The sequence below is a fragment of the Salmo trutta genome, chromosome 33 (assembly GCF_901001165.1).
Source record: "Salmo trutta chromosome 33, fSalTru1.1, whole genome shotgun sequence".
NCBI classification, from domain to species: domain Eukaryota; kingdom Metazoa; phylum Chordata; class Actinopteri; order Salmoniformes; family Salmonidae; genus Salmo; species Salmo trutta.
Genome location: NC_042989.1, coordinates 37851962 through 37869594, shown reverse-complemented (window position 1 = coordinate 37869594; position 17633 = coordinate 37851962). Strand labels below are relative to the sequence as shown.

At 41.7% G+C, this 17633-nt stretch overlaps 1 protein-coding gene across 1 annotated transcript in view; it reads left to right on the top strand.

The window, feature by feature from the left end:
- The first annotated feature begins 1016 nt into the window (after positions 1 to 1016).
- LOC115172165 (uncharacterized) overlaps positions 1017 to 17633 on the top strand; it is a 103192-nt gene continuing 86575 nt past the window's right edge. Inside the window, exons 1-62 of the mRNA XM_029729323.1 lie at positions 1017 to 1098; positions 1284 to 1390; positions 1516 to 1692; positions 1919 to 2028; positions 2131 to 2225; positions 2395 to 2423; positions 2594 to 2615; positions 2716 to 2743; positions 2848 to 2932; positions 3074 to 3220; positions 3303 to 3514; positions 3625 to 3728; positions 3844 to 3962; positions 4065 to 4232; positions 4449 to 4648; positions 4756 to 4868; positions 5054 to 5160; positions 5286 to 5462; positions 5589 to 5797; positions 5900 to 5994; positions 7164 to 7192; positions 7363 to 7384; positions 7485 to 7512; positions 7617 to 7701; positions 7843 to 7989; positions 8072 to 8283; positions 8394 to 8497; positions 8613 to 8731; positions 8834 to 9001; positions 9218 to 9417; positions 9525 to 9637; positions 9823 to 9929; positions 10055 to 10231; positions 10358 to 10566; positions 10669 to 10763; positions 10933 to 10961; positions 11132 to 11153; positions 11254 to 11281; positions 11386 to 11470; positions 11612 to 11758; positions 11841 to 12052; positions 12163 to 12266; positions 12382 to 12500; positions 12603 to 12770; positions 12987 to 13186; positions 13294 to 13406; positions 13592 to 13698; positions 13824 to 14000; positions 14127 to 14335; positions 14438 to 14532; positions 14701 to 14729; positions 14900 to 14921; positions 15022 to 15049; positions 15154 to 15238; positions 15380 to 15526; positions 15609 to 15820; positions 15931 to 16034; positions 16150 to 16268; positions 16371 to 16538; positions 16755 to 16954; positions 17062 to 17174; positions 17360 to 17466. Of these exons, the coding sequence (XP_029585183.1) occupies positions 1017 to 1098; positions 1284 to 1390; positions 1516 to 1692; positions 1919 to 2028; positions 2131 to 2225; positions 2395 to 2423; positions 2594 to 2615; positions 2716 to 2743; positions 2848 to 2932; positions 3074 to 3220; positions 3303 to 3514; positions 3625 to 3728; positions 3844 to 3962; positions 4065 to 4232; positions 4449 to 4648; positions 4756 to 4868; positions 5054 to 5160; positions 5286 to 5462; positions 5589 to 5797; positions 5900 to 5994; positions 7164 to 7192; positions 7363 to 7384; positions 7485 to 7512; positions 7617 to 7701; positions 7843 to 7989; positions 8072 to 8283; positions 8394 to 8497; positions 8613 to 8731; positions 8834 to 9001; positions 9218 to 9417; positions 9525 to 9637; positions 9823 to 9929; positions 10055 to 10231; positions 10358 to 10566; positions 10669 to 10763; positions 10933 to 10961; positions 11132 to 11153; positions 11254 to 11281; positions 11386 to 11470; positions 11612 to 11758; positions 11841 to 12052; positions 12163 to 12266; positions 12382 to 12500; positions 12603 to 12770; positions 12987 to 13186; positions 13294 to 13406; positions 13592 to 13698; positions 13824 to 14000; positions 14127 to 14335; positions 14438 to 14532; positions 14701 to 14729; positions 14900 to 14921; positions 15022 to 15049; positions 15154 to 15238; positions 15380 to 15526; positions 15609 to 15820; positions 15931 to 16034; positions 16150 to 16268; positions 16371 to 16538; positions 16755 to 16954; positions 17062 to 17174; positions 17360 to 17466 (7350 nt within the window). The remainder of the gene's footprint in view (positions 1099 to 1283; positions 1391 to 1515; positions 1693 to 1918; positions 2029 to 2130; positions 2226 to 2394; positions 2424 to 2593; positions 2616 to 2715; positions 2744 to 2847; positions 2933 to 3073; positions 3221 to 3302; positions 3515 to 3624; positions 3729 to 3843; positions 3963 to 4064; positions 4233 to 4448; positions 4649 to 4755; positions 4869 to 5053; positions 5161 to 5285; positions 5463 to 5588; positions 5798 to 5899; positions 5995 to 7163; positions 7193 to 7362; positions 7385 to 7484; positions 7513 to 7616; positions 7702 to 7842; positions 7990 to 8071; positions 8284 to 8393; positions 8498 to 8612; positions 8732 to 8833; positions 9002 to 9217; positions 9418 to 9524; positions 9638 to 9822; positions 9930 to 10054; positions 10232 to 10357; positions 10567 to 10668; positions 10764 to 10932; positions 10962 to 11131; positions 11154 to 11253; positions 11282 to 11385; positions 11471 to 11611; positions 11759 to 11840; positions 12053 to 12162; positions 12267 to 12381; positions 12501 to 12602; positions 12771 to 12986; positions 13187 to 13293; positions 13407 to 13591; positions 13699 to 13823; positions 14001 to 14126; positions 14336 to 14437; positions 14533 to 14700; positions 14730 to 14899; positions 14922 to 15021; positions 15050 to 15153; positions 15239 to 15379; positions 15527 to 15608; positions 15821 to 15930; positions 16035 to 16149; positions 16269 to 16370; positions 16539 to 16754; positions 16955 to 17061; positions 17175 to 17359; positions 17467 to 17633) is intronic.

Sequence of the window (17633 nt, the reverse complement as noted above, 5' to 3'; positions counted from 1 at the left end):
CTGGGCCAATCCATTGCACTCATCTGCTTAGGGGAACTTAAAGTCCATTTGTTTAACTCTGCTTTTGTTTCAGATCCCGGCTGTGTCTCAAACACCAGTGGAAGCATGGACTGGCTCCAGAGGAACTTTGGCATCTTTTCTGTTTTTGCAGAACTGCAGGAGTTACAACTCCTCAATCCTGACTTCTCCAGCGTAAGTGGCCTAGGTGTTTGTCTGGATGGTTATCCCCTCAATAACATTACCGTGCCAATCACTGACATGCGCCACTTTTCTTTTTTCTTTTTCTATTTGTAGAAGGAATCACTGTCGCTGCTTACCCCAACCCAATTGGCACAGTTGACATTGACCTCTGGGCCATTGAATGACACAGATGACATTAAACGTGTGTTTAAGCGGCTGGAGGAAGGAGACGCTTTCAAAAATGTTGACGAGTTTCTGACGCAACTGACCGCAAAGGAAGAGGTAATGCACATTTCAGATAAACAAACTGCATGATTTCATCTTGACAAATAGCAATCCCCATGTCTTCCTGTGTCTCCCTTGGTGGATAGTGAAAGACAACAATTGAGCAACGAGAAACCTATCAATCTTGTACTTTCATTTATTACCGGCAAAGCTCGATGGAATGCCGTGATGAGTTGTGCAGTGTTGAGGAACTCTGGTCATGTGTTTCAACAGATTCCTGACATCCATCCAGCCGTGAGAGATGTGATGATGAATCAGACATTCAACATCATCAGCCTTCAATTCCCAGAGTTCGAAACGATGGACTGGATTGCATGGTTTGAAGTAAAGCTGATTCCCATCCTCCCCAGTTTTAATGAAGTCATGCTCACCATTGCTACCTCAAATGTCAACTGCACCAACTACCAAGTCATGTGAGTAGGGGCTATCTTCCTGCTAAAATTAGCCATGGATTCGATGACTAAAATCTATTGCAAATGTGGGATGGAAGCGTCATGAGTGTATCTTTTCCCATTTACAGTGTAAATGGAATGGACAGCGCTTTCCCTGAAATGACTCAGGATAGAAGAGAAGGAATCGCAAGAGTCCTGCTGAAATACCTGAGGAAATCTGTACACCTCATCAACGAACCAGGTAGGGCTCACCAAGCAGGTTGTTGTGCTCATTGGCTTTCTGTTTGGTTGTTCGTCGCCTCTGCTGGATGAAGTGTGCTTTGTTTGAAAGGAGTGAACATTTGGCATGTTGCTTCCTTGTCTATTGAATATAACATCAATGTACTCCACTTTTCAATAATCAAAACGGCCATACATGTCTTTTAGCTTGCAGGCAGGACATCCACAATGACAATGACTGGCTTGCAATCAACCTGGGTTCATACTCCGAGTACACAACCTATTCGGATCTCAAAGACTTCAACATCTCAGGGGTAAAACAATTGTTTGCCAGTGTTCTTTGCATGATCAGAATTGACTAGTTTGACATTGCTCATGTGTGGAATTATGGCTATTTAGAGGGCTAATGCATTGTATTCTGTTGTCTTCTTCACTCCAGGTGGCAGTTCTAGACTCCCTCTCACCAAACCAGAAAGCTGAATTGATACTGGACCCAAGCACTGGCGCTCTGGAGAATGAGACTCTTGTGAAGAACATTTTCATCAGCTTGCTGGAATCTCCAAGGGAAGAGCAGCTCAATGAGTTCTTTGTGACTTTTGTTGAAGTCACCAAGCAGGTCAGTACATCACTCTCTGGCTGGAATGGACCTTGTACAGTGATACCTGGCTCTCGACAAATTCATCTGACAAAACAATCAGGATGAATGGATGTCCTCCTAAACCATGAACCATTTATTTTACAGGAAAACATCACTATCATCACAAACACAGCTGTAAGAGACACAATGCTAAACCTGACCTTGATGGCTCTTGCTCCCAAATTTGACGTTTTTGAGCCAAAAGACTTCCAGCTGTGGTTCCAAGTCAATCTGGTTGTTCTGCTGGCCAGCTTCCATCCTGGCAGATTTGGTTGATATCCCCCTAAACATCACATGTGAATCCTACAATGCCATGTAAGAGACTACTTTACACCAAACAAACGTACAAGGCACTGCCTCGTAAAGTACAGATTGACAAAAGACTGCATTAATGTCTCTCTTTCCTTTTTCTCTCAGATTTACGGGTCTCGACCAAAGTTTGGAATCTCTTCCGCCTCACCTCTCACAGGGTGTACAGTCAAGCTTGGATGCACTGATGAAGACATTCCAACGTATGTGATAAACTGCTATTTTTCAACATCAGACACTGTATCATCTGAGCCCAGCATTTATAGAAGATTTAAAAATCTCCAAACAGGCATTCTGTTATTTTGTTTTCTCATATGCTCCGATAATCTTCCCGTTGATTAAGTGACCTTATTTAAATTATCTCCCTCAAAGGTTGCTCAAGGCCTCCAGCTTTAATTGTGGTAAGTACTCTCTGAATGGGATCTTATTTCAAATAGACCTTTTGTTTACGATACGGGAAAGGCCATGCATCTGGGAACTGCATTGTGGCATTGTTCAGAAAGCCAAAGCATCTCTTTTGTTTTCTCATTTCATTTCACACTGGTAACAATATTATTTCCCCCCCATATAGTGCAAAGAAACATTGGTCAATGGTAAGTTGATGCTAGCTGTGCAATTTACATTTTCTTGAATCAGATTGGCAATTTATGATTTGTGTCTGAAGAACTATTGTTTTTATGTTCTCTTTTGCAGAGAAACAACTTTGTGCTGGATTTAACAGGTGGGTTCAGTGCTGTCTTGCACAGTGCAGGTTGTAAGACATTGAGACACACAAGGTATCATTTGTAAACTAATCATGTATTTTTTCATTACCGTTTCCTACAGCACACAACTGAAGCAACAAATGTCGATTGGCAATTCCTCTGAATCCCTTTGCAATTTCAACATCTCTGAATATGCCTGTTCCTCAGTAAGCTTTTTCAATTCATCACTGAATGTTGTCAGTAGCAACAGATACATTTCTCTCGTCCTCATCTTCTTTATTGATGTTACTCATGTTGATGTCACAGTTGTCTAATTTGGTTCACGTCCCTGCATTCTTTTCTTTAAGACAACCCTTCTGTCAGCGGACAACTTGGTGACGATCCTGAAATGCCAATTGTCGAGCAAAAAGACTTACTCAACAGAAATGTGGAAGCTGTTCTTCCAAAACAACGCTGCTGTTCTGGACCAGGCTCTTCTGGATTACTCCAGCATGGTATGTTGAATCCCAGAATTACAACAAAATGTTGGCAATATGTGTGGATTTTGTCAATATACATCTGTTTATACCTTTCCAGAACCCCAACATCAGCAGTCCAGCTATGCCACATGTCCTTGATGCCATTGGAGATGTCAAAATCAACAACTTCATTAATGCACAGCTGAACGACGCCAGTTTCGTGGCCAAGTTGTTCCAGAAGATGCTCCGTCCATTCTTGGCATCTACATCTAGGAATTTCCTCTCCTGTCTCAGCTCAAAGAACTTCAGTTGTCAGACCTACCAAATTGTGTATGTAAAGCCATGATACCCAATGCCATCGTCAATACAATTGGTGATATGCCTACAATTGAATAAGAAGTCAAGATAACATAGGTAACATAGGCTCTGTTCTCTTTCAGCATTGATGCTCTAAGCAACCAATCAGCCTCCATGGACAGAGAGCAACAACAATTGATCTTCACTCATTACATCTATCCATTCCTTTCAAGAAATGACTCATCAGGTAATAAATGGTTCTGGAAAGCACAAAAACATCCACACTTCTCTGGGCCAATCCATTGCACTCATCTGCTTAGGGGAACTTAAAGTCCATTTGTTTAACTCTGCTTTTGTTTCAGATCCCGGCTGTGTCTCAAACACCAGTGGAAGCATGGACTGGCTCCAGAGGAACTTTGGCATCTTTTCTGTTTTTGCAGAACTGCAGGAGTTACAACTCCTCAATCCTGACTTCTCCAGCGTAAGTGGCCTAGGTGTTTGTCTGGATGGTTATCCCCTCAATAACATTACCGTGCCAATCACTGACATGCGCCACTTTTCTTTTTTCTTTTTCTATTTGTAGAAGGAATCACTGTCGCTGCTTACCCCAACCCAATTGGCACAGTTGACATTGACCTCTGGGCCATTGAATGACACAGATGACATTAAACGTGTGTTTAAGCGGCTGGAGGAAGGAGACGCTTTCAAAAATGTTGACGAGTTTCTGACGCAACTGACCGCAAAGGAAGAGGTAATGCACATTTCAGATAAACAAACTGCATGATTTCATCTTGACAAATAGCAATCCCCATGTCTTCCTGTGTCTCCCTTGGTGGATAGTGAAAGACAACAATTGAGCAACGAGAAACCTATCAATCTTGTACTTTCATTTATTACCGGCAAAGCTCGATGGAATGCCGTGATGAGTTGTGCAGTGTTGAGGAACTCTGGTCATGTGTTTCAACAGATTCCTGACATCCATCCAGCCGTGAGAGATGTGATGATGAATCAGACATTCAACATCATCAGCCTTCAATTCCCAGAGTTCGAAACGATGGACTGGATTGCATGGTTTGAAGTAAAGCTGATTCCCATCCTCCCCAGTTTTAATGAAGTCATGCTCACCATTGCTACCTCAAATGTCAACTGCACCAACTACCAAGTCATGTGAGTAGGGGCTATCTTCCTGCTAAAATTAGCCATGGATTCGATGACTAAAATCTATTGCAAATGTGGGATGGAAGCGTCATGAGTGTATCTTTTCCCATTTACAGTGTAAATGGAATGGACAGCGCTTTCCCTGAAATGACTCAGGATAGAAGAGAAGGAATCGCAAGAGTCCTGCTGAAATACCTGAGGAAATCTGTACACCTCATCAACGAACCAGGTAGGGCTCACCAAGCAGGTTGTTGTGCTCATTGGCTTTCTGTTTGGTTGTTCGTCGCCTCTGCTGGATGAAGTGTGCTTTGTTTGAAAGGAGTGAACATTTGGCATGTTGCTTCCTTGTCTATTGAATATAACATCAATGTACTCCACTTTTCAATAATCAAAACGGCCATACATGTCTTTTAGCTTGCAGGCAGGACATCCACAATGACAATGACTGGCTTGCAATCAACCTGGGTTCATACTCCGAGTACACAACCTATTCGGATCTCAAAGACTTCAACATCTCAGGGGTAAAACAATTGTTTGCCAGTGTTCTTTGCATGATCAGAATTGACTAGTTTGACATTGCTCATGTGTGGAATTATGGCTATTTAGAGGGCTAATGCATTGTATTCTGTTGTCTTCTTCACTCCAGGTGGCAGTTCTAGACTCCCTCTCACCAAACCAGAAAGCTGAATTGATACTGGACCCAAGCACTGGCGCTCTGGAGAATGAGACTCTTGTGAAGAACATTTTCATCAGCTTGCTGGAATCTCCAAGGGAAGAGCAGCTCAATGAGTTCTTTGTGACTTTTGTTGAAGTCACCAAGCAGGTCAGTACATCACTCTCTGGCTGGAATGGACCTTGTACAGTGATACCTGGCTCTCGACAAATTCATCTGACAAAACAATCAGGATGAATGGATGTCCTCCTAAACCATGAACCATTTATTTTACAGGAAAACATCACTATCATCACAAACACAGCTGTAAGAGACACAATGCTAAACCTGACCTTGATGGCTCTTGCTCCCAAATTTGACGTTTTTGAGCCAAAAGACTTCCAGCTGTGGTTCCAAGTCAATCTGGTTGTTCTGCTGGCCAGCTTCCATCCTGGCAGTTTGGTTGATATCCCCCTAAACATCACATGTGAATCCTACAATGCCATGTAAGAGACTACTTTACACCAAACAAACGTACAAGGCACTGCCTCGTAAAGTACAGATTGACAAAAGACTGCACTAATGTCTCTCTTTCCTTTTTCTCTCAGATTTACGGGTCTCGACCAAAGTTTGGAATCTCTTCCGCCTCACCTCTCACAGGGTGTACAGTCAAGCTTGGATGCACTGATGAAGACATTCCAACGTATGTGATAAACTGCTATTTTTCAACATCAGACACTGTATCATCTGAGCCCAGCATTTATAGAAGATTTAAAAATCTCCAAACAGGCATTCTGTTATTTTGTTTTCTCATATGCTCCGAAATCTTCCCGTTGATTATGCATTTTTAGTTCCATCAAGTTCATATTTATATCCAAAAACAGCATTTACAGTCGCGGTGAAATTCAGAATTTTTTTCGGCTCGAATGCACCCAGTGAATCCAGCATTACAAATCACGGAATTACTATTCGAAAACATTGGTAAATTATAATATTGTCATTCAAAGAATAATATATTATCATCTCGTAATTGCTACCGAAGGGCCAGATCTCAAAATAACTTTACTGGGAAATCACATTTTGTATAAACTGGGTACTATGCTAACAACAATAAGCTATATGCTAAGCTAAGCTAAGCTATACCGTTAGCATTAGCATCATCTAATATCGATAATAACATTCTAAATATCCCCTTACCTTTGATTATCTCCATCAGAAGGCGCTGCCAGAGATCCCAGGTCCAGAACAAATGTGGTTTCTTTTGACAAAGTTCATAATTTATGTCCAAATAGTTAGCGTTCAGTAGGCTCCCACAAAATGAGGTGGGCAGTGTAAAGTCACGTCGAAAAACTAAAGAAAACCTAGTAAATAATCTATTTACGTTTGTTTAAACATGTCAAACGTTGTTTAGCACTAATCTTTTGTTCCATTTTTAACGTGAAACATCAGTAAACATCAGTAATATTTTCACACAACCTATCAAGTGTCTAGAATAAACGATAATGACAAAGGCACTCTTCTCAGATTCATGCGCAGGCGCAAAAAATGAAGTGATGACGTGTCAACTTGTAAGCTTTCTAATTCGGTGTGTATTTATCACAGATGCTTCAAACAACTTTCTAAAGATCGTTGACATCTAGTGGAAGCCGTAGGAGTTGCGAACTGAATCCTTTCTCACTGTGGTATCTTTAAAACAATGACACTAAATAGTACAGTCACAAAATTCTCATTTTTTTAAATCTATTTTTCACAGGTTTTTGCCTGCAATATGAGTTTTGTTATACTTACAGACACCATTCAAACTGTTTTAGAAAATTCAGAGTGTTTTCTATCCGAATGTGAGTGACCTTATTTAAATTATCTCCCTCAAAGGTTGCTCAAGGCCTCCAGCTTTAATTGTGGTAAGTACTCTCTGAATGGGATCTTATTTCAAATAGACCTTTTGTTTACGATACGGGAAAGGCCATGCATCTGGGAACTGCATTGTGGCATTGTTCAGAAAGCCAAAGCATCTCTTTTGTTTTCTCATTTCATTTCACACTGGTAACAATATTATTTCCCCCCCATATAGTGCAAAGAAACATTGGTCAATGGTAAGTTGATGCTAGCTGTGCAATTTACATTTTCTTGAATCAGATTGGCAATTTATGATTTGTGTCTGAAGAACTATTGTTTTTATGTTCTCTTTTGCAGAGAAACAACTTTGTGCTGGATTTAACAGGTGGGTTCAGTGCTGTCTTGCACAGTGCAGGTTGTAAGACATTGAGACACACAAGGTACCATTTGTAAACTAATCATGTATTTTTTCATTACCGTTTCCTACAGCACACAACTGAAGCAACAAATGTCGATTGGCAATTCCTCTGAATCCCTTTGCAATTTCAACATCTCTGAATATGCCTGTTCCTCAGTAAGCTTTTTCAATTCATCACTGAATGTTGTCAGTAGCAACAGATACATTTCTCTCGTCCTCATCTTCTTTATTGATGTTACTCATGTTGATGTCACAGTTGTCTAATTTGGTTCACGTCCCTGCATTCTTTTCTTTAAGACAACCCTTCTGTCAGCGGACAACTTGGTGACGATCCTGAAATGCCAATTGTCGAGCAAAAAGACTTACTCAACAGAAATGTGGAAGCTGTTCTTCCAAAACAACGCTGCTGTTCTGGACCAGGCTCTTCTGGATTACTCCAGCATGGTATGTTGAATCCCAGAATTACAACAAAATGTTGGCAATATGTGTGGATTTTGTCAATATACATCTGTTTATACCTTTCCAGAACCCCAACATCAGCAGTCCAGCTATGCCACATGTCCTTGATGCCATTGGAGATGTCAAAATCAACAACTTCATTAATGCACAGCTGAACGACGCCAGTTTCGTGGCCAAGTTGTTCCAGAAGATGCTCCGTCCATTCTTGGCATCTACATCTAGGAATTTCCTCTCCTGTCTCAGCTCAAAGAACTTCAGTTGTCAGACCTACCAAATTGTGTATGTAAAGCCATGATACCCAATGCCATCGTCAATACAATTGGTGATATGCCTACAATTGAATAAGAAGTCAAGATAACATAGGTAACATAGGCTCTGTTCTCTTTCAGCATTGATGCTCTAAGCAACCAATCAGCCTCCATGGACAGAGAGCAACAACAATTGATCTTCACTCATTACATCTATCCATTCCTTTCAAGAAATGACTCATCAGGTAATAAATGGTTCTGGAAAGCACAAAAACATCCACACTTCTCTGGGCCAATCCATTGCACTCATCTGCTTAGGGGAACTTAAAGTCCATTTGTTTAACTCTGCTTTTGTTTCAGATCCCGGCTGTGTCTCAAACACCAGTGGAAGCATGGACTGGCTCCAGAGGAACTTTGGCATCTTTTCTGTTTTTGCAGAACTGCAGGAGTTACAACTCCTCAATCCTGACTTCTCCAGCGTAAGTGGCCTAGGTGTTTGTCTGGATGGTTATCCCCTCAATAACATTACCGTGCCAATCACTGACATGCGCCACTTTTCTTTTTTCTTTTTCTATTTGTAGAAGGAATCACTGTCGCTGCTTACCCCAACCCAATTGGCACAGTTGACATTGACCTCTGGGCCATTGAATGACACAGATGACATTAAACTTGTGTTTAAGCGGCTGGAGGAAGGAGACGCTTTCAAAAATGTTGACGAGTTTCTGACGCAACTGACCGCAAAGGAAGAGGTAATGCACGTTTCAGATAAACAAACTGCATGATTTCATCTTGACAAATAGCAATCCCCATGTCTTCCTGTGTCTCCCTTGGTGGATAGTGAAAGACAACAATTGAGCAACGAGAAACCTATCAATCTTGTACTTTCATTTATTACCGGCAAAGCTCGATGGAATGCCGTGATGAGTTGTGCAGTGTTGAGGAACTCTGGTCATGTGTTTCAACAGATTCCTGACATCCATCCAGCCGTGAGAGATGTGATGATGAATCAGACATTCAACATCATCAGCCTTCAATTCCCAGAGTTCGAAACGATGGACTGGATTGCATGGTTTGAAGTAAAGCTGATTCCCATCCTCCCCAGTTTTAATGAAGTCATGCTCACCATTGCTACCTCAAATGTCAACTGCACCAACTACCAAGTCATGTGAGTAGGGGCTATCTTCCTGCTAAAATTAGCCATGGATTCGATGACTAAAATCTATTGCAAATGTGGGATGGAAGCGTCATGAGTGTATCTTTTCCCATTTACAGTGTAAATGGAATGGACAGCGCTTTCCCTGAAATGACTCAGGATAGAAGAGAAGGAATCGCAAGAGTCCTGCTGAAATACCTGAGGAAATCTGTACACCTCATCAACGAACCAGGTAGGGCTCACCAAGCAGGTTGTTGTGCTCATTGGCTTTCTGTTTGGTTGTTCGTCGCCTCTGCTGGATGAAGTGTGCTTTGTTTGAAAGGAGTGAACATTTGGCATGTTGCTTCCTTGTCTATTGAATATAACATCAATGTACTCCACTTTTCAATAATCAAAACGGCCATACATGTCTTTTAGCTTGCAGGCAGGACATCCACAATGACAATGACTGGCTTGCAATCAACCTGGGTTCATACTCCGAGTACACAACCTATTCGGATCTCAAAGACTTCAACATCTCAGGGGTAAAACAATTGTTTGCCAGTGTTCTTTGCATGATCAGAATTGACTAGTTTGACATTGCTCATGTGTGGAATTATGGCTATTTAGAGGGCTAATGCATTGTATTCTGTTGTCTTCTTCACTCCAGGTGGCAGTTCTAGACTCCCTCTCACCAAACCAGAAAGCTGAATTGATACTGGACCCAAGCACTGGCGCTCTGGAGAATGAGACTCTTGTGAAGAACATTTTCATCAGCTTGCTGGAATCTCCAAGGGAAGAGCAGCTCAATGAGTTCTTTGTGACTTTTGTTGAAGTCACCAAGCAGGTCAGTACATCACTCTCTGGCTGGAATGGACCTTGTACAGTGATACCTGGCTCTCGACAAATTCATCTGACAAAACAATCAGGATGAATGGATGTCCTCCTAAACCATGAACCATTTATTTTACAGGAAAACATCACTATCATCACAAACACAGCTGTAAGAGACACAATGCTAAACCTGACCTTGATGGCTCTTGCTCCCAAATTTGACGTTTTTGAGCCAAAAGACTTCCAGCTGTGGTTCCAAGTCAATCTGGTTGTTCTGCTGGCCAGCTTCCATCCTGGCAGATTGGTTGATATCCCCCTAAACATCACCTGTGAATCCTACAATGCCATGTAAGAGACTACTTTACACCAAACAAACGTACAAGGCACTGCCTCGTAAAGTACAGATTGACAAAAGACTGCACTAATGTCTCTCTTTCCTTTTTCTCTCAGATTTACGGGTCTCGACCAAAGTTTGGAATCTCTTCCGCCTCACCTCTCACAGGGTGTACAGTCAAGCTTGGATGCACTGATGAAGACATTCCAACGTATGTGATAAACTGCTATTTTTCAACATCAGACACTGTATCATCTGAGCCCAGCATTTATAGAAGATTTAAAAATCTCCAAACAGGCATTCTGTTATTTTGTTTTCTCATATGCTCCGATAATCTTCCCGTTGATTAAGTGACCTTATTTAAATTATCTCCCTCAAAGGTTGCTCAAGGCCTCCAGCTTTAATTGTGGTAAGTACTCTCTGAATGGGATCTTATTTCAAATAGACCTTTTGTTTTCGATACGGGAAAGGCCATGCATCTGGGAACTGCATTGTGGCATTGTTCAGAAAGCCAAAGCATCTCTTTTGTTTTCTCATTTCATTTCACACTGGTAACAATATTATTTCCCCCCCATATAGTGCAAAGAAACATTGGTCAATGGTAAGTTGATGCTAGCTGTGCAATTTACATTTTCTTGAATCAGATTGGCAATTTATGATTTGTGTCTGAAGAACTATTGTTTTTATGTTCTCTTTTGCAGAGAAACAACTTTGTGCTGGATTTAACAGGTGGGTTCAGTGCTGTCTTGCACAGTGCAGGTTGTAAGACATTGAGACACACAAGGTATCATTTGTAAACTAATCATGTATTTTTTCATTACCGTTTCCTACAGCACACAACTGAAGCAACAAATGTCGATTGGCAATTCCTCTGAATCCCTTTGCAATTTCAACATCTCTGAATATGCCTGTTCCTCAGTAAGCTTTTTCAATTCATCACTGAATGTTGTCAGTAGCAACAGATACATTTCTCTCATCCTCATCTTCTTTATTGATGTTACTCATGTTGATGTCACAGTTGTCTAATTTGGTTCACGTCCCTGCATTCTTTTCTTTAAGACAACCCTTCTGTCAGCGGACAACTTGGTGACGATCCTGAAATGCCAATTGTCGAGCAAAAAGACTTACTCAACAGAAATGTGGAAGCTGTTCTTCCAAAACAACGCTGCTGTTCTGGACCAGGCTCTTCTGGATTACTCCAGCATGGTATGTTGAATCCCAGAATTACAACAAAATGTTGGCAATATGTGTGGATTTTGTCAATATACATCTGTTTATACCTTTCCAGAACCCCAACATCAGCAGTCCAGCTATGCCACATGTCCTTGATGCCATTGGAGATGTCAAAATCAACAACTTCATTAATGCACAGCTGAACGACGCCAGTTTCGTGGCCAAGTTGTTCCAGAAGATGCTCCGTCCATTCTTGGCATCTACATCTAGGAATTTCCTCTCCTGTCTCAGCTCAAAGAACTTCAGTTGTCAGACCTACCAAATTGTGTATGTAAAGCCATGATACCCAATGCCATCGTCAATACAATTGGTGATATGCCTACAATTGAATAAGAAGTCAAGATAACATAGGTAACATAGGCTCTGTTCTCTTTCAGCATTGATGCTCTAAGCAACCAATCAGCCTCCATGGACAGAGAGCAACAACAATTGATCTTCACTCATTACATCTATCCATTCCTTTCAAGAAATGACTCATCAGGTAATAAATGGTTCTGGAAAGCACAAAAACATCCACACTTCTCTGGGCCAATCCATTGCACTCATCTGCTTAGGGGAACTTAAAGTCCATTTGTTTAACTCTGCTTTTGTTTCAGATCCCGGCTGTGTCTCAAACACCAGTGGAAGCATGGACTGGCTCCAGAGGAACTTTGGCATCTTTTCTGTTTTTGCAGAACTGCAGGAGTTACAACTCCTCAATCCTGACTTCTCCAGCGTAAGTGGCCTAGGTGTTTGTCTGGATGGTTATCCCCTCAATAACATTACCGTGCCAATCACTGACATGCGCCACTTTTCTTTTTTCTTTTTCTATTTGTAGAAGGAATCACTGTCGCTGCTTACCCCAACCCAATTGGCACAGTTGACATTGACCTCTGGGCCATTGAATGACACAGATGACATTAAACTTGTGTTTAAGCGGCTGGAGGAAGGAGACGCTTTCAAAAATGTTGACGAGTTTCTGACGCAACTGACCGCAAAGGAAGAGGTAATGCACATTTCAGATAAACAAACTGCATGATTTCATCTTGACAAATAGCAATCCCCATGTCTTCCTGTGTCTCCCTTGGTGGATAGTGAAAGACAACAATTGAGCAACGAGAAACCTATCAATCTTGTACTTTCATTTATTACCGGCAAAGCTCGATGGAATGCCGTGATGAGTTGTGCAGTGTTGAGGAACTCTGGTCATGTGTTTCAACAGATTCCTGACATCCATCCAGCCGTGAGAGATGTGATGATGAATCAGACATTCAACATCATCAGCCTTCAATTCCCAGAGTTCGAAACGATGGACTGGATTGCATGGTTTGAAGTAAAGCTGATTCCCATCCTCCCCAGTTTTAATGAAGTCATGCTCACCATTGCTACCTCAAATGTCAACTGCACCAACTACCAAGTCATGTGAGTAGGGGCTATCTTCCTGCTAAAATTAGCCATGGATTCGATGACTAAAATCTATTGCAAATGTGGGATGGAAGCGTCATGAGTGTATCTTTTCCCATTTACAGTGTAAATGGAATGGACAGCGCTTTCCCTGAAATGACTCAGGATAGAAGAGAAGGAATCGCAAGAGTCCTGCTGAAATACCTGAGGAAATCTGTACACCTCATCAACGAACCAGGTAGGGCTCACCAAGCAGGTTGTTGTGCTCATTGGCTTTCTGTTTGGTTGTTCGTCGCCTCTGCTGGATGAAGTGTGCTTTGTTTGAAAGGAGTGAACATTTGGCATGTTGCTTCCTTGTCTATTGAATATAACATCAATGTACTCCACTTTTCAATAATCAAAACGGCCATACATGTCTTTTAGCTTGCAGGCAGGACATCCACAATGACAATGACTGGCTTGCAATCAACCTGGGTTCATACTCCGAGTACACAACCTATTCGGATCTCAAAGACTTCAACATCTCAGGGGTAAAACAATTGTTTGCCAGTGTTCTTTGCATGATCAGAATTGACTAGTTTGACATTGCTCATGTGTGGAATTATGGCTATTTAGAGGGCTAATGCATTGTATTCTGTTGTCTTCTTCACTCCAGGTGGCAGTTCTAGACTCCCTCTCACCAAACCAGAAAGCTGAATTGATACTGGACCCAAGCACTGGCGCTCTGGAGAATGAGACTCTTGTGAAGAACATTTTCATCAGCTTGCTGGAATCTCCAAGGGAAGAGCAGCTCAATGAGTTCTTTGTGACTTTTGTTGAAGTCACCAAGCAGGTCAGTACATCACTCTCTGGCTGGAATGGACCTTGTACAGTGATACCTGGCTCTCGACAAATTCATCTGACAAAACAATCAGGATGAATGGATGTCCTCCTAAACCATGAACCATTTATTTTACAGGAAAACATCACTATCATCACAAACACAGCTGTAAGAGACACAATGCTAAACCTGACCTTGATGGCTCTTGCTCCCAAATTTGACGTTTTTGAGCCAAAAGACTTCCAGCTGTGGTTCCAAGTCAATCTGGTTGTTCTGCTGGCCAGCTTCCATCCTGGCAGATTGGTTGATATCCCCCTAAACATCACCTGTGAATCCTACAATGCCATGTAAGAGACTACTTTACACCAAACAAACGTACAAGGCACTGCCTCGTAAAGTACAGATTGACAAAAGACTGCACTAATGTCTCTCTTTCCTTTTTCTCTCAGATTTACGGGTCTCGACCAAAGTTTGGAATCTCTTCCGCCTCACCTCTCACAGGGTGTACAGTCAAGCTTGGATGCACTGATGAAGACATTCCAACGTATGTGATAAACTGCTATTTTTCAACATCAGACACTGTATCATCTGAGCCCAGCATTTATAGAAGATTTAAAAATCTCCAAACAGGCATTCTGTTATTTTGTTTTCTCATATGCTCCGAAATCTTCCCGTTGATTAAGTGACCTTATTTAAATTATCTCCCTCAAAGGTTGCTCAAGGCCTCCAGCTTTAATTGTGGTAAGTACTCTCTGAATGGGATCTTATTTCAAATAGACCTTTTGTTTACGATACGGGAAAGGCCATGCATCTGGGAACTGCATTGTGGCATTGTTCAGAAAGCCAAAGCATCTCTTTTGTTTTCTCATTTCATTTCACACTGGTAACAATATTATTTCCCCCCCATATAGTGCAAAGAAACATTGGTCAATGGTAAGTTGATGCTAGCTGTGCAATTTACATTTTCTTGAATCAGATTGGCAATTTATGATTTGTGTCTGAAGAACTATTGTTTTTATGTTCTCTTTTGCAGAGAAACAACTTTGTGCTGGATTTAACAGGTGGGTTCAGTGCTGTCTTGCACAGTGCAGGTTGTAAGACATTGAGACACACAAGGTATCATTTGTAAACTAATCATGTATTTTTTCATTACCGTTTCCTACAGCACACAACTGAAGCAACAAATGTCGATTGGCAATTCCTCTGAATCCCTTTGCAATTTCAACATCTCTGAATATGCCTGTTCCTCAGTAAGCTTTTTCAATTCATCACTGAATGTTGTCAGTAGCAACAGATACATTTCTCTCGTCCTCATCTTCTTTATTGATGTTACTCATGTTGATGTCACAGTTGTCTAATTTGGTTCACGTCCCTGCATTCTTTTCTTTAAGACAACCCTTCTGTCAGCGGACAACTTGGTGACGATCCTGAAATGCCAATTGTCGAGCAAAAAGACTTACTCAACAGAAATGTGGAAGCTGTTCTTCCAAAACAACGCTGCTGTTCTGGACCAGGCTCTTCTGGATTACTCCAGCATGGTATGTTGAATCCCAGAATTACAACAAAATGTTGGCAATATGTGTGGATTTTGTCAATATACATCTGTTTATACCTTTCCAGAACCCCAACATCAGCAGTCCAGCTATGCCACATGTCCTTGATGCCATTGGAGATGTCAAAATCAACAACTTCATTAATGCACAGCTGAACGACGCCAGTTTCGTGGCCAAGTTGTTCCAGAAGATGCTCCGTCCATTCTTGGCATCTACATCTAGGAATTTCCTCTCCTGTCTCAGCTCAAAGAACTTCAGTTGTCAGACCTACCAAATTGTGTATGTAAAGCCATGATACCCAATGCCATCGTCAATACAATTGGTGATATGCCTACAATTGAATAAGAAGTCAAGATAACATAGGTAACATAGGCTCTGTTCTCTTTCAGCATTGATGCTCTAAGCAACCAATCAGCCTCCATGGACAGAGAGCAACAACAATTGATCTTCACTCATTACATCTATCCATTCCTTTCAAGAAATGACTCATCAGGTAATAAATGGTTCTGGAAAGCACAAAAACATCCACACTTCTCTGGGCCAATCCATTGCACTCATCTGCTTAGGGGAACTTAAAGTCCATTTGTTTAACTCTGCTTTTGTTTCAGATCCCGGCTGTGTCTCAAACACCAGTGGAAGCATGGACTGGCTCCAGAGGAACTTTGGCATCTTTTCTGTTTTTGCAGAACTGCAGGAGTTACAACTCCTCAATCCTGACTTCTCCAGCGTAAGTGGCCTAGGTGTTTGTCTGGATGGTTATCCCCTCAATAACATTACCGTGCCAATCACTGACATGCGCCACTTTTCTTTTTTCTTTTTCTATTTGTAGAAGGAATCACTGTCGCTGCTTACCCCAACCCAATTGGCACAGTTGACATTGACCTCTGGGCCATTGAATGACACAGATGACATTAAACGTGTGTTTAAGCGGCTGGAGGAAGGAGACGCTTTCAAAAATGTTGACGAGTTTCTGACGCAACTGACCGCAAAGGAAGAGGTAATGCACATTTCAGATAAACAAACTGCATGATTTCATCTTGACAAATAGCAATCCCCATGTCTTCCTGTGTCTCCCTTGGTGGATAGTGAAAGACAACAATTGAGCAACGAGAAACCTATCAATCTTGTACTTTCATTTATTACCGGCAAAGCTCGATGGAATGCCGTGATGAGTTGTGCAGTGTTGAGGAACTCTGGTCATGTGTTTCAACAGATTCCTGACATCCATCCAGCCGTGAGAGATGTGATGATGAATCAGACATTCAACATCATCAGCCTTCAATTCCCAGAGTTCGAAACGATGGACTGGATTGCATGGTTTGAAGTAAAGCTGATTCCCATCCTCCCCAGTTTTAATGAAGTCATGCTCACCATTGCTACCTCAAATGTCAACTGCACCAACTACCAAGTCATGTGAGTAGGGGCTATCTTCCTGCTAAAATTAGCCATGGATTCGATGACTAAAATCTATTGCAAATGTGGGATGGAAGCGTCATGAGTGTATCTTTTCCCATTTACAGTGTAAATGGAATGGACAGCGCTTTCCCTGAAATGACTCAGGATAGAAGAGAAGGAATCGCAAGAGTCCTGCTGAAATACCTGAGGAAATCTGTACACCTCATCAACGAACCAGGTAGGGCTCACCAAGCAGGTTGTTGTGCTCATTGGCTTTCTGTTTGGTTGTTCGTCGCCTCTGCTGGATGAAGTGTGCTTTGTTTGAAAGGAGTGAACATTTGGCATGTTGCTTCCTTGTCTGTTGAATAAAACATCAATGTACTCCACTTTTCAATAATCAAAACGGCCATACATGTCTTTTAGCTTGCAGGCAGGACATCCACAATGACAATGACTGGCTTGCAATCAACCTGGGTTCATACTCCGAGTACACAACCTATTCGGATCTCAAAGACTTCAACATCTCAGGGGTAAAACAATTGTTTGCCAGTGTTCTTTGCATGATCAGAATTGACTAGTTTGACATTGCTCATGTGTGGAATTATGGCTATTTAGAGGGCTAATGCATTGTATTCTGTTGTCTTCTTCACTCCAGGTGGCAGTTCTAGACTCCCTCTCACCAAACCAGAAAGCTGAA